At 41.1% G+C, this 20196-nt stretch overlaps 6 protein-coding genes across 6 annotated transcripts in view; 2 read left to right on the forward strand and 4 right to left on the reverse strand.

Annotated features, from left to right (window-relative positions):
* Nucleotides 1-133: 133 nt before the first annotated feature.
* Nucleotides 134-829, reverse strand: SARC_08165 (hypothetical protein; the record flags this gene model as incomplete). The annotated part of the gene is made up of 1 exon (XM_014297861.1): nucleotides 134-829. One exon carries the CDS (start codon nucleotides 827-829, stop codon nucleotides 134-136), a length of 696 nt encoding a protein of 231 aa, XP_014153336.1.
* A 203-nt stretch (nucleotides 830-1032) lies between these two features.
* SARC_08166 (hypothetical protein) lies at nucleotides 1033-1497 on the forward strand (the record flags this gene model as incomplete). Its single annotated transcript, XM_014297862.1, has 1 exon — nucleotides 1033-1497. The coding sequence occupies one exon, from the start codon at nucleotides 1033-1035 to the stop codon at nucleotides 1495-1497; it is 465 nt and encodes a 154-aa protein (XP_014153337.1).
* A 430-nt stretch (nucleotides 1498-1927) lies between these two features.
* SARC_08167 (hypothetical protein) lies at nucleotides 1928-3022 on the reverse strand (the record flags this gene model as incomplete). The annotated part of the gene is made up of 1 exon (XM_014297863.1): nucleotides 1928-3022. The coding sequence occupies one exon, from the start codon at nucleotides 3020-3022 to the stop codon at nucleotides 1928-1930; it is 1095 nt and encodes a 364-aa protein (XP_014153338.1).
* Nucleotides 3023-4510: 1488 nt separating this feature from the next.
* On the reverse strand, nucleotides 4511-9625 carry SARC_08168 (hypothetical protein). The gene is made up of 5 exons (XM_014297864.1): nucleotides 9270-9625; nucleotides 7194-7331; nucleotides 6884-7070; nucleotides 6309-6444; nucleotides 4511-5798 (listed from the first exon to the last, which is right to left on the reverse strand). The coding sequence occupies exons 1-5, from the start codon at nucleotides 9583-9585 to the stop codon at nucleotides 4590-4592; spliced, it is 1986 nt and encodes a 661-aa protein (XP_014153339.1). The 5' UTR covers nucleotides 9586-9625; the 3' UTR covers nucleotides 4511-4589.
* A 478-nt stretch (nucleotides 9626-10103) lies between these two features.
* SARC_08169 (hypothetical protein) lies at nucleotides 10104-16268 on the forward strand. Its single transcript, XM_014297865.1, has 6 exons — nucleotides 10104-10851; nucleotides 12340-12714; nucleotides 13209-13422; nucleotides 13982-14146; nucleotides 14645-14782; nucleotides 15743-16268. Exons 1-6 carry the CDS (start codon nucleotides 10231-10233, stop codon nucleotides 16219-16221), a joined length of 1992 nt encoding a protein of 663 aa, XP_014153340.1. The 5' UTR covers nucleotides 10104-10230; the 3' UTR covers nucleotides 16222-16268.
* A 1078-nt stretch (nucleotides 16269-17346) lies between these two features.
* SARC_08170 (hypothetical protein) overlaps nucleotides 17347-20196 on the reverse strand; it is a gene marked incomplete at its 5' end in the record, with an annotated part of 7693 nt that continues 4843 nt past the window's right edge. The window contains 6 exons of the mRNA XM_014297866.1: nucleotides 17347-18075; nucleotides 18317-18444; nucleotides 18824-18966; nucleotides 19198-19308; nucleotides 19737-19918; nucleotides 19952-20052. Coding sequence (XP_014153341.1) covers nucleotides 17974-18075; nucleotides 18317-18444; nucleotides 18824-18966; nucleotides 19198-19308; nucleotides 19737-19918; nucleotides 19952-20052 — 767 coding nt within the window. The 3' untranslated portion in view covers nucleotides 17347-17973. The remainder of the gene's footprint in view (nucleotides 18076-18316; nucleotides 18445-18823; nucleotides 18967-19197; nucleotides 19309-19736; nucleotides 19919-19951; nucleotides 20053-20196) is intronic.

Consider the following 20196-nt stretch of genomic DNA (forward strand, 5'->3'; position numbering starts at 1 on the left):
TATTTTTGAATTGTTTATCTGATCAGTTTTCTTGAATATATCTATGTAGTTTATTTTTCTATGTTGTGGCCATGCAATAACATTTAATACATCGAAGGGCTATATAGCTGAACGTTTGCCCGTGCAAGCCTTCTCACCGCGACGACAACGATTGTCTTTGGCCTTTTTTGTCTTTGTGCAGCAGTGTGGTGAGGAACATTTGAATGTGGCGTAGCCCCCACATTTTATCGGTTCCTGCTTTGCAACAATTGTCTGAACTATAACTCTCGCACTTGCTGCTAGTCCCGTCTTTCTTACAATTTCCATGGTACTCGCTACCGGAGTCAGTAACCTGGCGGTCATGATCCTCAGCTTTCTGTGTTGTTTTACAACACGATGTGGACGCGCACTTACAGTTACCCCAACCGGTACACTTGTCCGTGTTACGACAGCACTTCAAGTCCGTTCGATAGGTTTTGCATTTAGAAAATTTGACATCCCTACAGTAGAGACTGTTCTGCTTGTCCTGGTGTTCGGTCGCAGTTGGCGTCGGCTGCTGTACCAAATCCGTTGTATGCATTGGCTGTGGTATATTCTGCGAGTATTGAACGTGTGCGACGCCAAGCGGGGTTAGAACTGTGGTTGCTTGCACAGTTGGAGATGTCATAGTCGGGGCTGTTATCACCTCAGCAGTAGCAGTAACAACAATTGGCGGTATCTCGGAGGTAGCTACCGGGATTGACTGCGGTGTGACTCCAGGTGTGTTCTGGTGCTTGGTGTGTGGAACCATACTGGGAGCCAGTGCAGCTGTTGCCGTTGGGACCAGCTGATCCACAGTGTGGGGAATCATAGCAGGATTGTTGATTCTTTTGGATGGTGTGTGGAACTATACTTGGTGCCAGTGCAGCTGTTGCCGTCGGAACCAGCTGATCCACAGTTTGGGGAACCATACCAGGACTCAACTTTGGCGTGACTCCGGGTGTATTCAGGAACGTCGTATGTGGTGCCACACTAGGTGCCATTTGAACAGGGGCTACTGGGACGAGCTGATCTATGGTTGGAGTTATTCCGATCGATGGCCACTCTGTTGTCGCTACGGGTATCGCTGGACTTGGTGTCGCTTCAGAAGGATGTGCACATATCGATACTGTAGAAGTGTGCGATGGAGCTGGCGATACAGTAGCACTGTGGGATACAGCCACGCTAGCAGATGGCGTTGCTGTGGCACTGTGGGATACAGCTGGCGATGCAGTAGCACTGTGGGATGCACCCATAACAGATGGCGTTGCTGTGGCACTGTGGGATACAGCTGGCGATGCAGTAGCACTGTGGGATGCAGCTACGCTAACAGATGGCGTTGCTGTGGCACTGTGGGATACAGCTGGTGATGCAGTAGCACTATGGGATACAGCCATGCTGATCGATGGCGTTGCCGTGGCACTGTGGGATACAGCCACGCTAACAGATGGCGTTGCTGTGGCACTGCATGATGCAACTGGTGATACAGTGGCACTGTGAGATGCAACCGCGCGACCCAATGCCGACTCAACAGCACTGTAATATGTAGCCGCGCTAATCGACGGTGATTGAGTAGCACTCTGCGATGGAGCTGGACTAATTGATGGCGATGCAGTAGCACTGTGAGATGTAGCTGGCGATGTTGTAGCACTGTGTGATGGAGCTGCGCTAGTAGGCGCTAGTAGATAGCGATGCAGTAGGACTGTGAGATAGAGCAATACTAATCGATGGGGATGCTGTACCACTGTGGGATGGAATTTCACTATTAGATGGCGACGCCGTAGCACTGTGGGATGGAATTTCACTAGTGGATGGCGACGCAGTAGCACTGTGTGATGGAATTTCACTAGTGGATGGCGACGCAGTAGCACTGTGTGATGGAGCTGCACTATTGGATGGCGATGCTGTAGCACTGTGTGATGGAATTTCACTAGTGGATGGCGACGCAGTAACACTGTGATGGAATTTCACTAGTGGATGGCGACGCAGTAGCACTGTGTGATGGAATTCCACTAGTGGATGGCGATGCTGTAGTACTGAACGATGGAGACGAGCTAATCGATGGCGTTGCTGTCTGTGATGTAGATGTAGCTGGAGATATTGAGGGCGAGCTGGTTGGAGTGGTCGACGGCTTCGGGACGCAACATATTGCGTTGCATGAGTCCGGCTCACTTTTCCTCTCTGCTGGATTGCATTTACTGTCAGATTTGTTGTTTTGCTGGTCATTGTCGCAAACTTCTGTCATATCGGCACACGGTTTAGCTGGAAGACAGCATGCATCCGTGTTGCAGTCACCACTCGCGCATAAAATATCGTTGAAATTTAGCGCATTCATTATTGTGGGCCTATTACAGATAACAGGAACCGATTCGCATTTAGTTGCTTGGCAATCCGAATTCAGTACGACAGCGGCCTTGTGTAAGTTATTTTGAGAGCAACAATCATCCATTTGTGTGATTACTATACGATTGTCCCCATGTCTAATAAATTGTTTCAGATCAGTGGTACCTCGCTGATGGAGATATACGTAGCTATTCGCAATTACTTTACCATTGACAGATACACGAGAACCGTCATCCATGCCATCGAAGTCAATGGTAAATTTAGTAACCTCACAGTCATCAGGCACGTTTAAAAATGCTTGAAAGTATGTGAAGTCTACATAATAGTAACATTGCTGGTGTTTTCCATTGTTGCATAGTAGCGAATGACGATCCATCGCAATGGTGGCTGGGTTAGGAGGGTCACGACAATCTGGGCTGTTGCTAGATGGAATATCAGCATCTTTATAACTGCAGCTGTTCCCGTGTTTATGTCTGCAATCATGTGGCCAACGCCCATCATATGGGTTTGTTTGCCAGCCTTCACCATCGAGCTGAGCCCCATTTCCGGCATGCATTTGCCATGGTGTCAGTGTCAATGGGTTGGCGATTACGGCCGCAGCAGTCGCTTTTTGGAATAGCAGGGAGGCAAGAACAAATGTAAGAAAATTTATACCAGACATTGCCGACAGAAATTGTTTCATATATTCTATATTCGCCTATCTTGTAATTTTGATAATTGAAACAAAAACAGAGCTACATATATATACATATATCACATTGCCTTCTATGTATAATTTAGAAGGCGACAGTGTCGTCTGGACTCTGGTCTGGACTTTGGAGTTTGGAGCCAATATAGGTAAACCTATTTATAGAAAAACGGATAGATCCAAAAAAAAATAAGTTGCAATACATACCTTCAGAACTCATACATTCTGCCCTATTTACGTCATACTTTTTTAATTTTCTTCTGAAAACATCAAAACAAAACTTTTAGAGTCATTGTACTCATTTATTTATAAATATTGTACATACATATGTATTTTACTATTTTTTTAAATGTACTATATAGCAACGATGAGTCATGAGCCCGACAGAAATGCAATAGACCTCAGGGCGCCCTCAGGTTCAGACTTAGAGCCTCAGACTCATCTGAACATTTGTATAAAAAAAATGAATTGTTTTTTCAAAAAACAAAAAAGATTAATTACTCACTCCTCATTCCTCACTCCTCACACTATCCCACTCCTACTCGGACTCATTGTCTCATACAGTCATACGAACAAGAGTGAAGACGAAGTCTAAGAAGCCACGTCTGATGTCATATTTGTTTTTAAAAAACAAAGTAATACATACCATACATATAGTATAGATATGTGTGTAGAATTGTAGATTATTACTATATATGTATATAAATAGAACAATATCCTGGGCTCCTGGCCTTGAAGTTGATTGGTGTAAATATGTAGTCTGGAATCCCGATTCCCGTGCTGTTTTCAACAGTTTTGGGCAACATAAAATATATTGACGTTAACTTAATCTGTATTCTTTTGATAGATTGACTTCTGTAGGCCAGAAATTAAAACTCTCAAAAGAAAGTATTTTATCCTGCAGGCGGAGGCGGATTTTTTTTTCAAATCATACGAATGACTAAATCCAACCTCACACATACACTGTAATTGTACTGTAAAGATAGGTAGTAGCCACTCATAAAATATTATCAACTCACGTCTGGTATATCAGATCTACGATGAACGGTTATAGTTATACTAAGTGTTCTACTCTGCGATTGGAGGAGGTAATATTTTCTGAATCATATATCATGTACTGTTCATATTTGGTTTCAACTAAACTGACCTCACAGTGGCCTACACTGAAATTGGTGTGGAAAATCTTAACTATAAAATTAAATCTGTTCGCAAATTGTATTTGAAAAACAATGTACATTTATCCTCTGAATGATCGAGAATTAATAATATCATTCGAGTAAAATATAGCGAGTATTGTGTGGCAACATCTGCAGATAGTATGCCTGTTACTAGGCTTAAACAGCGCCTTTATCTGTACGCTAGAAATCATCTACGGATCAAAAATGCAGTGACCTAAAAAAATAAATAATGCAAGTCAAAACATACTCACGATGGATTGATATTTTCGTTATAGATCGAATTCGAAAACTTGTCAGTGCAATTGGTTTCACTAATCTTATTTTTATTTATGTTGTCGGCAATCTCTGTGCATAAAAGGGGTTGTACTCGTATTCTGTGGAACTTAATCCCAACCAGTACCACTCTCGCCAAATGCAACTACTTCCGATTTTCCCAATTCACTCATGAGCGTATCTACATCAACCGAGGGATTATACGCCTTGCGCTCCACCTTCAACACGCCAGTAATTGCGGTTGTTCTAGTATCTGGGCCTGCGTCTACATTACTTCTCGTCTTCTCCGACTTTGTACCCTTCTCAATTCGTGCATCATTGGCCACGCTCTTATTTTCTTCAGTTGATTTGTTCGCCTTTACGGTAACCACTTCTCTCGCCTTCATAGCAGCTAATTTCATGTCCCTTCTCTCCTGCTTTCTCATAATTTTTTCTTGCTTTCGTTTTGACTTTTCAGCGTCTGCCTTCTCTAGCTTTGGTGCAGACTTATTCATTCCCAATGCAGCTCCAGACATCGACACGAAAAAGTCGTCCTCCACCTTTCTCTTGCTATCCGAACGCTCTCCGGCCTGTTCTTTATTTTTCTTGTTTCGCTTGACCACTTCACTTCCCGCCTGTTGGCTCTTTTTTCGCTTCTGTGTCTTTGCAGCAGATGTTATATTCTCGCCTTCTGTAGGAAGTATACCTTCCATCTCAGCTTCGAGCGCTCGTCGGTGCGCCAGGACCCTTGCTGCTGCTGCCGAAAAGGGCTGTGACATCTCCAAATCTATGCTCTTGTGCGTTGTAGCTTTTTTTGTCGTCACAGTGACAGTGTCCTTCCGTTGCACATCAAGCTTACTTGCGACCTCAGTATTTTTCTGCACATCACTGACTACTACGCCTGTTGCAGAATCATCCTCATCATCACTGCAGGCCAACCTAACCTTGTTACCCACAAACTTTCTGCGGGCATTGATTTCCGGTACATCCTGGTCCATTTCATCGTCCACAGTTTCACCATTTGTATCCTTTTCTCCCTCACTCTCGCTTTCTCCACCTAACTTCATCTTCTTCCCTTCAAACTTTCGTCGAGCTTTGACCTCGTCCTCGCGCACGTCTATACTCACAATGTTATTGTTCAGGGTATTTGTGACTTCTCCGTTGGTGTTTACCTCTTCGTCTTCTGACTGTGCCGTTTCATTAGCTTCCCGTACAATAGACGTGTTACCGCCAGTGCTTGTGGCTCCTGCCTTCTTCTCCTTGCTCAGTTTCTTTATAAACTTTCGCCCGCGGAAACGTTCACCGTCCAACACCTCCACTGTGGGAAGCAATTCGGCGATCTGTAAGCCAGAATTGTAAAATTCAGAGAATAAGTTGGTGGTGGTCCGAATAAATGGTCTCTCCGGAGATATGATCCAAAAGGTATGATGATGCATGATTAGCTACCAGATTGCTGCCTTTCGTGAAATACTCTGATACAGCACAATGCATCAATGATGCCACGCATGAGGATTGACATCTCAGGCAATCCATGCACGGGACCCAGTACCAGGATAATCCGGAAGGACTACAATGACGCGAGAACCCATAGACATATGAACATTTGGCACACTAACATACGAAACCTTGGATTCTGATATACCGTCGCATTTGAGCCAGAGCATCTGCTTCAATGGTAATCAAATGAAAATAGGAAACATAACACTGACAAAGATACAATGAGTAGTTTCAATATGAACAAAAGCCACTTCAAGTACAAAATCACGAGAACTTAGCTATATACAACACGTTTGATTATGATAAAACATAAAGAGTTCGTACAAGAGAGTTCATAGGTCCACGGAAAATACCTTCTCACGGTAGTCAGCACTGGCGGCGATGGGGTTACCCTTGAGTGTCAACTGTTTCAACACCGGCAAATTGGCCAAGTGCTTGAGATCGGTGTATTTCTTTATTCGGTTGTTACCCAAATCGATTGTTTTCAGACTGTGTGCATAAAGACGAGGTGGGGGAAAATAGTACATATGAGAATAGACTGAACCGGATGCATACATGCAAACAAAAATGTAGGAAGCAAATGAAAAGCCCTCATATCAATACTTTCCGTTGCGATTGACATTCAGAATTGATTACTCTTGTCGAGAATGTAAACTGGGGTCTGGCAACATTTGGCGATAGTAGAACCGCGTTGGTAAGACTAAAGCCTAATGCCTGTGTATTCTATGATAGGTGACCACAGCACCAAAAAGCCATAATACAAGTAGTACGATAAGAACTAGTGCATGGAACGAGTACTGCCGATCAATAAGAAGATACAAAGCGATTCACTGGCAGTATGACCCGGAAAACTAGACAATATTACACCTAAGTAATGTAATACTGACTAAGACAATAACTCATATACATATGTGCACAAACAACATACTTTGGGGCAAATTGTATCGTCTCGGGCACCGTAAGGATGAGATTGTCATTTAATTTGATCTCCGTCAAATCATACAGACCCGTGACATCGGGTATCTTGCGGATTTTATTATGTGACGCCGCAAACTTCGTCAGGGCGGTTAGGTAGCGGACCGCCTTAATGTCCTCGATCATATTGTGTGACAGCACTGAGGAAGAGCACAAAATTGAGATGAGAGAAATGGTGTACGTTGGACGTCATCCATAAGCATGGTAACTACTGCGGACTCGTATGCACAACAACATCAGTATATAAACAACATTCAACTCACCCAGTGTATTCAGTTTCTTTAATCTCAGGAAATTCGGCGTGTGTGTGAACTTGTTATTGTTGAGCACCAAAGCTTTGAGATGTTCAATAGCCGTAGCTCCCTCGGCGCTATTTAGATTGTTATTACCAGCGTTACATACTGAAAAGGAATGAATATTTAAAAAAAAATTTAGCTTGGATTCACATACCTTTGAATTGAGGCATATCTGTTGGAGAGAAGAGCACTAGGGCCCACGGCGAAATAAAAACAAACCGTGAAGCATATAGCCGAACCTCTCATCTGCGATCGCAATCGTACTAGTTACATGCGGTTCACAATACGAATGGTGGCTACTGATATACACATAGTGACCTGATCGAACACGGTAAACCATTTTCTAAAGGAACTCATTGGTTGATGGGTCAAGTACATTCCATACTACATATTAATATAGATAATAACCGGAAAATGCTACGTGAAGATACAAGTGTATGTGCCTGTTCGTGTATGCAAAACAAATCGTGAAAAGATACACTGGAGGCACGTGAAAGTAAATGGAACTGTTGCGTACACCGAGTTTACATTCAGTGCTCGATGAGATACAGATACAATAATATAGTACGTTCAGTGCTAGATGAGACACAAATATACCAATTTATGCAAATGAATGTACAGATAGAAGCCATGGACATATAAACTCCGATTCGAACCACATTTGTCTGACAATTTAGATATGTGACAACAAAACGTATTTTTGTACGTATTTAATAAAATGTGTATATACGGACTGTCACACATTGTCAATCTTCTGAGAGAATACACGTTTCGTACGTCAGAACTGCTACAAACAAACCGTAATCCAATGCATTCCATGTCCGAAATAACCTAAATGTCATAGATATACGTGTTTCAATACCTAGTCATAGATAGTACTAGACATAAATCTCTTCAAGTTTCTGCTATCCTTATACACCAACGCATATGCAACGGACAAGATATTCACACTAGCGCAGATATGTATACACTGCTATACGAGAACAAACAAAGGTAAAGATGTAATAAGAACGGGACTACGTTCAAAATGTACACGCCTCTTGATATGAGTTCATATCTCACCATATTTTATATTTTATTTTCTCCATCACAGTGATTAACATTTTCTCAGACTCATATACCCGTGTCGCTAATTACTCAATTAACCAAAAAAATAGCGGCATGTACAATACCTAGATATCACATAAAAGACATCCACAACGTGAGAACACCATTTAGGTAGATATAGATATAGATATATATAAATGAGATATATATCCCATAAATGTATGTATGAAAACATGCATAAATATATATCTAAAAATACATACATACATATATACATTTATGTTCATACATGAATATATATATATATATATATATATATATGCGTGTGCGCGCGTATATATAATGATATGTATTCAAATATTTATATTCATGTATATGAATATATGTATAAATACAGAACAATATGCACATACATATATGCATGAACATAAACATACATACTTGTGTGTTTGTGTATGCATATATATATATATATGTGTGTGTATGTGTGTACATATAAATATGGATATAGATAAAGATATATCAATATATTTACATATATACACACACACGCACACACACACACTCACTCACTCACACATATAGATATACATATAGTTTGTATATATATGCACATGTATATGACTTTATGCATGAATCAATAACCAAATGTATATACATAAATTCATTAACAAATACATACATATACGTTTGTGTATGCTATTATAAACATTATTACTATTGTATAAACATATGTACTATAATATAGAATCATATACATATATACTATATATATATATATACATATTCATATATGCATACATACATACATACACATATATGCATACATACATATATACATATATACTTGCATACATATATACATACAGGCATGTTTGAAAACAACTAATAGTGTAACAAAAACCAGTATATACAACGTAATGCACATATAGTTCGAACACGCGTGATCACGAGCAAGTGTTCAGCCTACATCAGCACATGACAAGTCAAACTTACCGGAAAGCATTTTCAAGTCCTTAAGATCCTTGAGTGAGTCGATCTTATTGTGTGCCACATTCAAATACGTCAAACTCTTGCAGTATTTCACGCACTCGAGTGATTCTAGCTCGTTCTTGCTGAGTGTAAGCTTGCGGATCTCTACCATAGGTGATAGATCAACAACTGTCTGGAACCCTTTATTGCTGGCGACAAGAGTTTTCATCTCACGTATATCTCCACCGCCCAACTCCGCCACCTTAGGTAGTGTCAGTTTGACTAAATGTGATGTAGGTTCGGCATATCGTCCTAGTTTCTTCCCGTGTGGCTCTGTCATGATCTATTTGGCTATGACTGCTTTTAGACGTGATTATCCAAATGTTCGTAAAACTCCGACAGTACAATTCTGTTACTACAAACTCTACACTTATTAGCAGACAAGTAAGGAGTACGTATAGTATAGTCAACTGGGAGTGTTACCGTGTATGCTACTTCACGTTGGAACTTGTAAGTCGCAATTGGGGACTGCCGTGAGTTCATTTCTTATCGAATACACAGTACACATGGCTCTGGATAATGATGACCCTCGATAATATTTCAATTTGACGTGTTTACGACGGTCGACTTATTTTATATTCCCGTCCAATATTATTTTAATAGGATTAGCTTCGAAGGTAAGCTCCTATTTACGACCTCTATCAATTTACAACATCCAAAGTTTCAGAATAGAATTATCCCTAACCCTGGGTTACACGTGCGAGTGGGGACTGTAGGATTATCATCAAAAGCTGCGGTGTTGCAAACTCTATTTGTATGAGATTGGTGCATTTAGGGTACATATGTATTGATTGAACAGTTGAGTGTATACGTGTATCATTCCACACAAGTTCCTGTACTTATAACTCATATTTCAGCTTCCATACTATTTAAAGGGATATTGTTTGAATACGCCTGCAGTTTTAGTTATCAATCGTGTAGTACAATGTCGAAGTTCCAGTCAGATAAGAAGAAGGGGAATGGCGCCCCTGGCGCTGTGCAGAAGAAAGCGTACGGTGCTAAGAAACCTAGCACATACTTGCCAAGAGAAGAAAGACCTGTGCGTAAAAATAGCACACCCAATGAAACCCAGGAAAAAGCTGAGCTAAAGACTAAGAAAGAACTCAAGAAAGAAAGGCAGCTGGCCAGACCACACGGAGATATGATGTTCCAGGCGAGACAGTTGTGGGAGAAAGTTAGAGATACGAGCAATAAGGATAAGGAGGCACGCAGAGAGAATGTGGGAAAGTTAGTGAAGCTGTTAGAAGGAAAGATGGCGGATGTTATCTTCAGGCACGACGCAGCCAGGATTATCCAGGCGATGGTACAGTTCGGTACGGTAGAGCAACGAGCGGTTATATATGGGGAGTTGAAAGGCCATCTGTTGAATTTGATGAACAATACATATGCCAAGTTCCTGGTCAATAAAATGTTGGACTATGGTACCCCGGCTCAGAGAGAGGATATAATTAAGGCCATGTATGGCAATGTTAGAAAGTTAGTGAAGCATCCCGATGGAAGTGATGTACTGGAGCACGCATTCTTGGAGAAAGCCAACGCCGCACAGGTATGTATTTTAAGATTGATGTCTGCGAATTTTATCTATATATGTATTAATTGGTCATGTGGTCACTATGAATCCTTTTATTATTGATTGGCACATATATGCGTATATAAACATCGCCTTCTCGTATACACAATATATATATGTGTGCGTGTGTGTTTGTGCATGTGTGCGTTCATGTTTATGTTTATGTTCATGTTCATGTATTCTTATGTATAAATTTAAACACGTGTTTACATGCATATATATACATATATATATCATATGAGGGTGCACTTTGAATGTTTGGAGAAACATCTTCACGATACTCGAAGTACCAATGGCTCTTCGATCAGTATTTGCATGAAGACAGTATTGTGATTTGTACTTCGTCGCGCCTTTATTGTATTGATTCAAATCAGACATACCTTAACCATCGGTATGGTGATACGAATCTTGGTCGTACAAATATTATTCGTGCATCGTAATATATTATCTTAATATATATATATATATAAATATATGGATGTATTTGTCATTATATTCAAGATTGAAATATATTCGCATATTGTGTGTAATATACATACATCCCTCTGAGGATCAGATGTGAACACGCGCACTCGCATGTACAAGTATTTATGTCATATCTTATAGTTGTATTCGTGTCACGTAAGATTTCTACGCATTACTAGTCTGATAGGGATATTTGCAAATCCATTCAATAGTGGTACGATTATCCCTATATATTTTGACTCGTATGCAGTTGAAATGCACAGCATATGCTCATGGACGTATATAGTCCTTTATGTATACTCGCGTGTATTATTTTCGACAGTATGTTTGTGCCGCACGCTTGAGGTATTGGGATGATTTTATGCACGAAAATACTATTCACTCTTTGTCGCTGATAAGCTTTGTTTCAGTATATATATATATATATATATATATATATATATATGTGTGTGTATGTTTACGTTTATGTTCATATTTATGTTTGTATATATTTATACAAACATAAATTGTATATATATACAGATATATATATATCTGTATGTTGAAGCAATCGTTTGTGTGTTGCAATTTATTGTGTATTGACAAATTATAAGCTGCATATGCTCGTTTGCGTATGGTTTATATACTTTCAGGGTACACGGCTTAGCTATTGTTCCTCGTCTGTACTTACTTTATACTGCACATAAACAACTGTACGTAGCTGAGTTGCAGTCGCTAATATTTGTTACTATTCTACCCAATGTGCAGCGTTCGAGCTCCATCAAAGTCTTCAAATCCTGCTTATTGTGTGTACCCTTGTACCGTGTGATACAAGTTTGTTCTATCCCCTTTCGCGCTGTTGCTACTTCCACCTCATAGATGTATTTATGATATATGTATTATGATTATACCACGGTGTCACATTCCCAATGGCATGCACAGTTCTTTCTAGCAAGTTTACTATGTGCCTGGGCGTTCACGCATGTGTTTGCTGAAGATTCATCTCATATTTCACTACAGCGCAACGCATTGATTCAAGAGTTCTACTCGCCCGAGTACGCTCTGTTCAAAGACACGGAGATCAAATCTCTCGCCGAACTCATCGCCAAGCACTCGGATAAGAAAGAACCCGTCACCAAGAGTATGCTGGACCTGATCTTGTCGTGCGTAAACAAAGGGGTGGTGCAACCCAACATTGTGCACCGAGCGATCAAGGAGTACTTTGAGGTGGTTGATGTTGCCGAGAAGCAGGTGCTGTCCACTGCACTGGCGGAACATATTGTGGCTATGCTGCACACGCGCGATGGGTCCCTGGTTGCTATGGAAACCATCTGGAATTGCGGCGCGAAAGATCGTAAGACTATCGTGAAGGCGTTCAAGAAACACGTGGTTCAGGTATGTTTATATTGTTGGGTTGATAATCGCTCCTGTGTATGCTTACTGAGAGGGCAGCTTTATAGGCTTTATATATATACAGTCTTTATGCTTTTGGTGTAATTCAGGTCTGAGGAATGTTACAGTTGTGATTGCTCGTCGCATATGTAGGTGTGAGACTATCTTGTTACTCACACGACAAGCCTGAAAGATGGTGATTGCCTACAATAGGCCCCGTTCCACTTCAAAAGTACCTGTCCTTTGTTTTGTATTTGCTAAGCAACATATGCCAGTGGCTGGGCCTCGATGCTTATTTATCTGTCCACATTCATTCAGATTGACATAGGGCAATATGATAGACATAGGGCGATTTAAGAGCACAAGAGTAATTTGAATTGTCCGGTAATTGTTTCAGTATGGTCATGTATAAATGCACATGATGAGCATGCCTATCCACATTACACCTTTAGTATTTTCTTGTGTGCTGATGTGGTGCGTGACATGCGTCATTTCAGGTCGCTATGGAAGAGTACGGCCACCTGGCACTGTTGGCTCTGTTCGACAGCATGGACGATACTGTGCTGATGAAGAAGTCCATCCTCAACGAAATAAATGACGAGCTCCTAACCGTATGCCAGAATAAATTCGGCCGATTGGTTATGATATACCTTTTACATCCAAGAAACAAGCGGTATCTCATGCCCGCTTTACAGACGCGCCTGGAACTTGGTATGTCCCTGCTGGCTCGTACATGAATAGGAGTCACGTGTTTGTTTGTTTTTGCATGCTAAATGGGCGAATGATTGTATACTTTATTTGCAAAGTAGTTGATTCGCTCTCACGTTATGATGTTGAGCATGCTGTGCAAATATAAACAGATATATATATATATTATTAATATCATTATGATTCTGGCATTCTGGCAAATATGTGTATTTGTACCTTGTAGGAAATATCAATGTGTACAGTAAGAAGGGTTGAACTGAACGCCAGAACGAGTAGCGTAATGCGATATATGATTATTTCTCATAGTAGCTGTTATACCTTCTATCACGCTTACAGGAGATACCAATGTGTACAGTAAGAAGGATCGAGTACAACGTCAGAATAAGTAGCGTAATACGATATATGTTTATTTCTCATAGTAGCTGTTATACCTTTTATCATGCTTACAGGAGATACCAATGTGTACAGTAAGAAGGATCGAGTACAACGTCAGAATAAGTAGCGTAATGCGATATACGTTTATTTCTCATAGTAGCTGTTATACCTTCGATCACACTTACAGGAGATATTAATGTGTACAGCAAGAAGGATCGAGTACAACGTCAGAACGAGTTGCGTTATGCGGTACACGATCCTCTTTTGAAGGCCATCGCTGGGCAGACGTTCGACTACTTAGAGACCGGAAAGATCTGCCAGGTGGTGGAGGAGGCACTCTCTGCTTCGGATGGTGTGTGTGTGTAGTATGTAGGGTGAGTGTATTGTTGTGTGTGTGTGTGTTGGATGTAATATGTCGGCTGAGTGTATTGTTGTGTGTGTGTTTGATGGTATACACGAGTGCCCACTAATTGACATGGGACCTCCGTTACCGATATCCGGGGTCAGTTTCAGCGTAGCGGTTCTCTAGCGAATGTTGTCATTGGAAAGACTTTTTTGAGGCTGAACAATGTTGATATGATGTTCAATTGGTATGTGACTGTAGCAGTGCGCGGCATCCCGGATTGTCATCAGTACGGATTCTGTCAAGCATCGGTTCCAGGTTCTGTGTTAATAGCACTTGTATCGTCTTCTGTTTATGCACAATCCTATTATGTAGTTTTCACGCGCAATACACCATTTTACCCTTGGCTCTGGGACTGGTATTGGGTTTACATTGTCATTGAGGGTAACACACGAATTGCATGTCGCTCACTTTCAACGTGTGTCTTCACTCTTTCCCATTGCTCAGTATCGAACGAGAATAGAGCGAATGCCATAAAGGCCATCCTGGCTGCCGTAGTCGAGGATCAGACGTTCTTTAATAACAACGAGAGCGGTTTTCTCTTCAAACGTCTTGTGCAAAATGGGACTATGATATCAGATGAAGGTACGTTTCAGTTTATAGTTACATTCTACTTCAGATGGTTGATCATGTAATCTGTTTGCTGTACTAAGATAGTCTAAATATACTATCAAAAACTTTTGGTGAAAACGTAGTGGTCGCCGGGGTTTATAGGCTTTGTGTCTGGTAGTGCATTGATTGGGGCGACTGCAAGTGTGGAAGCTAAATCAATTGAAGATTTAGAATTTTGGCTATTTCGTGTTAAGTCAGACTTGGTTTCACTGTGGCGAGTGCGTACTCGTTATAACTGATAGTGGCTGTTGTCACCTTAGGCGGTTCCAAGTCGATTTTTGTTTCTGCTATCCCCTGCCTGCTTTTTTTTTTTGCTGATTTGGCTCTACACTCTACTAAAATTTTACTACCGAATTTGGTATAGGCCCGAAAATATGTTCGGGTTTTGGGACCCAAACCCAATTTTCGTTTTTTTTCTTGGAAAAAATATATCTGGTTTGGTATGAACTGGCTTGGACAATGGTATAGAGTATAGGCGCCTGCCTGCCACCTACTTTTTTTTGGGGAAATGTTAGCAGAAACAAAAATCGATTTGGAACCGCCTTATACAGCATGCATTCATAATTTGTGATTGTGTAAGTCGCGAATTTATGTATTCATGCATGTGGATTTGTATATAATGTTAGAAAAGTTGGAATGAAAATGTTGATCTCACATTCCTATACAATATATGTAGAGAATACTATATGTCATGTATTATATATATATATATGTATATTGTTTGAATGTACGAATACATCCTATATATGCACAATGTGTGTGTTAGTATACATATATATATAAATAAGCATGCATTATATATATATATATATTATAAACGTATATGTGTTTATATCTACATTTATGTCTGTATGTCTAAACATAGCGTTAAATCTATGTCTGCGATACTACTATTGAATATACTCATTCGATTCTCGTCGTCTCTTTTTGTAGAATCTTTTGCGCAAGGAATCTGGGACTCCGTAAAGGAGAACATAGAGGCACACTCCAAAACCACACAGGGATGCTACAATCTCACGACGCTTTTGACCTGTAAATCACTCACCCTCGAGCAACGCAAGAGTATAGGCGAAGACATTCATAACAAGCTCGCATCCTTGGACGCTCTCTCTAAACCTGATGCCAAGAACGAACACGGTAAATTGACACCACAAGCGGTGCTTGCAAAGGCGCTAAAGGCCGTCCAAACTGAGCAGGAGGGAGACAATGACAGCGATGAGTCAGATGTAGTTGCAGTAGACTCGGCGAGTATGGCGCAGTTGAATACGGTCGAAGATGTAGAGGCTGAGTTGAAAGCCGGGGCTCAGAAAAAGAGGAAATTGGAAGAAGCTTTAGAGAAGCAAGAGGGTGAGAAGGCAGCAGGGTCGGCTAAAAACTCAAAGAAAAGCTCAAAGAAATCCAAGAAGAATTAAAATAGCGTGGTCAATTAAATCTGTATAATAAATTAGAATTAATCAAGTTCCACGCGTTTCTATCATTCGGTATGAAGTAGGTAATCCTCTACACTCATGTGCATGCATGTCGGTAAACTAACAAAACTGTCCAATTAGAAGCTGTTCGTGGCATGTTTTTCCAACTCTTTGATAGCGTCTTGAATCCGACTGTTTTAAAATCGAGGCCCTACCCCATCCCGACCATCGGAAGTTAACTACAAAACGCTCTTGACTACCAATAAGAATTCAGTGCTATGAATTGTGCCATATACGGATTTTGTCTCGTCAACTGTCCACACCCCATAAATGTTTGTATATGGTTTACAACATAAAGCAGACTATTGAATGCAACCTGGTCGCAATCTTCTACAACTGGAAGACGGAAAAAAATGAACGGCCCAATAGAGAGATTCTCCTATACGCAATAGTTTGAATATCAAAATTGAAATTTAGGGTATATTCACTTGTTAAACTAAATAAAATTTGCCATGCCAAGGTTTATAATACATAGCCTCATTGTGAGTGTCATACATACTTCAATATTAAATTTAAAATTGGAAATCAATACTGTGGTTGTATACGTCTGATGATTCACTGCCCTTCTCGCAATATGACTGTGTGCACTTCTTAAGATCACCACATTCTCCAGACCACTGACAGCATTCCTTGTTCTTGTGGATGGGACCCTCAAGGGCATCGAGATTGCGTTCACGCTTCTCGGCACAGGTAATCTTGTACTCGTACTCAGGAGTCGAGTGGGCGGGCACTGGCGGCGACAGCGACAGTGGCCGTATATTTGTTACACTACTTATTTTTCGGTTTAGAACACGCTTTCGAAGTGTTCTTGCGTTTGAGAATAATTTATACTCACTGGATTTAACATTCACTGAATTCCGATACGTGTGACCGTCTAATAGTATACTAAATCAAGAATTGACTACGACGTAACGTGTGTGAGTGATAGTTAACTGATTTTTGTTTCTATAAAAGCAGGCTTCAAATCGAGAAATTGATGATTGTACGTCCAGCTAACATCAGAATATCCGTGAGAAGTAAGTATGACCGATTTAGTGATAATGACTGCCAATGATGGCGCACCATACTTTTGAAACAAACGGAACCATTCCAACATACCAGCGTGTCAGAATGATACAGCCAGCAGTCTGGATTACGGGATTCATATATTAATTTTATACGCAAATTCAGGCGATTCCATGAATTCTACAGTTCATAATGGCTTTGCTTCCTTAGGACGTGCCACCGGCTGAGCGCTAGACACTTGCTGCACAGCAACTTAGAGTGGAGCTAAATCTCTCCGCTAAGCACTATGTATTTGGGTATGTATATAAGCGGTCCTCACGTCGCCCGCGCCGGACGTCACCCAGACATCCTGGTTTATGCAGTATGTATACACAACTATAGCTTTCCCGAAAAGCGAAAGGTCACCAATCGAGACTCGCAGTGATGTACTGCAATCCCCACTGAAAATTTAGATGCTGTCGATTCACAGTCTGAGGCCTAAGCGATACTGGATACCAATTCGATTATCCACTTGCCTGTGTTTGACGCCATACTTACCTACTAAAGTACGGTGGAGGTCAGCCTCCAAAGGAGTGTTGAAGTAGACACAGCGTCACATGCGAGTTATGTGTGCCCGGGATGGATATGATCAGCACAAGCTTACTTCCGATGAGCTGAGCGTGTTGGGTAGTGTGTATCTAGATTCGAGCGCTATCGCTTCCTGTAAAGCACTTTTCCTTGGAATCGATGTTCAAGTTCACCGCGCTTCAACATGACCCATATAGCCTTACGCACAGCATATTCAGAAAAGTCCTGTAGAGGTTTAATAAACGATGTAATGAATATGCAAGTACGAGAGCAACTTTGTACGTATATTGGATGTAAACGATCGAAAGTGATATCGTGCTCGTATAAAGCACAAAATATCAAGGTACTGCAGAGCAGAAATATACTCTAAATCTCATGAATAAATTGCGATTGATAGTGTAAGCAGCAGTCAATTTGGAAAAGGCAACGAATAGAAGTCTCAGATCATATAATCCGACAAGCATACCTTCGAGGCGAAATCATCCAGGATCACCCGCTCGCGCACAGAGGCACCAATGGGGAATCGCTTCTGAATCCTTTTCTCGGCTCGAAGAACCTCTTCATTGTCATTTGCAACGCCCATCCCTTCCATACCTACACATGTAATGAACGGATCAATAATATACTAATATACGCATCATGACTATATACATGTGTACAAATATTCATTGCCGAGGCATCAGTCTATAGCGGTCAATTAGATGGATTAATCTCACTATGTAGAGGGAATTGTGCAACCCCGTTCTACCTTACCATTATATGAAAATGGGCGCAATAGTGAGCAAACATCCAAACTCCACTAAATCTGACTACTGTGCTATCCAACCAGACTCTTGGGTGGCCACACGCATTCTCGTGCAAAACCTCACATATGACATTACTATAGACCCCAATAACATGACCTCCCGACAATACAAACACCGTAGGAATACATCTGTGAATTCCATTACACAACTAGTACGTGTAAACGTACCAGTTACATCTCCGTTCTGTGCGGCTTGCAGTGTCGATACACGGAACAACCGCAACGCCTCCTCAACATTTGTATATGACGCAAACGGGGCTAAGCGCATCTTGGCCAAAGATTCGGAAATACGGATGATGGCTTCCAATTGACTATAAAGAATGTACGAAATCGTGCATTTAGTCCTTGTGTGTGGGCGAAATAAACGGCTAAGTAGATGGTTCCGGATTGGGATGAGGGTATATACACTGGTATGTGGACGTCAATTAAAGTCCAATATCAAACGAACAAACTGAACCAAACTGCCATTTGTGTACGTACGTGATATAGCAAGTTGAGATTCGGCACAAACGTTTGTACGCGATTACATTCACGAAACTCACCGGACAGTGATGGGTATGGTGCGACGGGTGCTCTTATTCTGTGAGCGGATGTTGACGAATTCGTTAATCAGTCTGGTTTTGGCTTCAGGATTTAACCGTGGCCCGCATTGCCTGTGGTGGGTATTGGTGTACAGGTAATTGTTAGCTGATAGAAATGACAATGTTATAACCATAAACTAGTATGCAACAAAGAGAGACATACAAATGCACTTGCCACCAGACTAATACAATGATTCACGATCGAAGTAGGACTACAGTACTGTATATTCGTAAGTTAGGGCTCCAACCATTGATTGGTGTACAACATTATGCGATAGATACAGTGTAGATGTCAGGCTAAGAAAACAATTCATAATCAAAATGAGACGCCAAAGCTATACATTCGTACGTCTAGAGCCCGAAAAATTGACCGGTGTCAATCCTACACTGAAACAAAATACCAATACACTGCCCAGCCAGAACAGAGCTAGAAATTTAATTCAAGATCCAAGTAGATTTCTAACATTGCACATTTGTTTTTCTGCCCAAGAATGCCATACCTTCTGGCGTAGTTGACGTATTTTCTCAGCAGGTCTGCGTCGATAGGGCCTTGAGCAGCCTCACTGGTGGTGGTGATATTCTGGTGGAACCGTGTGACGTGCCTAGCTATGCGGCTATCCTGTTCTTCTGAGGCGACGTCCTTGACGATGTAGATCATATCGAAACGCGACAAGATGGTGGCCTACAACAGTAAGCAAGAGAGAACTTAGAAGACTTTATCTGATTTGATGTGAGTTAGTTTGGTATCTTCGTCGGTGTATGTGCATTGTGTGAGAAAAGAGTGTTTGTGTATGCACACATGAGTGGATCTCATGACTACGCGAGTCTGGCAATGCATTTTACAAGCTACATCCTAACTTGTACAGTACATTCCGTGTCACAATAATTTAAGGGTAGCTTTAAGTTAAGTTACTTCTATTCGAACTTCATATAGACATATACACACACACACACACACAC

Source organism: Sphaeroforma arctica (genome assembly GCF_001186125.1).
Source record: "Sphaeroforma arctica JP610 unplaced genomic scaffold supercont1.709, whole genome shotgun sequence".
Lineage (NCBI taxonomy): Eukaryota > Ichthyosporea > Ichthyophonida > Sphaeroforma > Sphaeroforma arctica.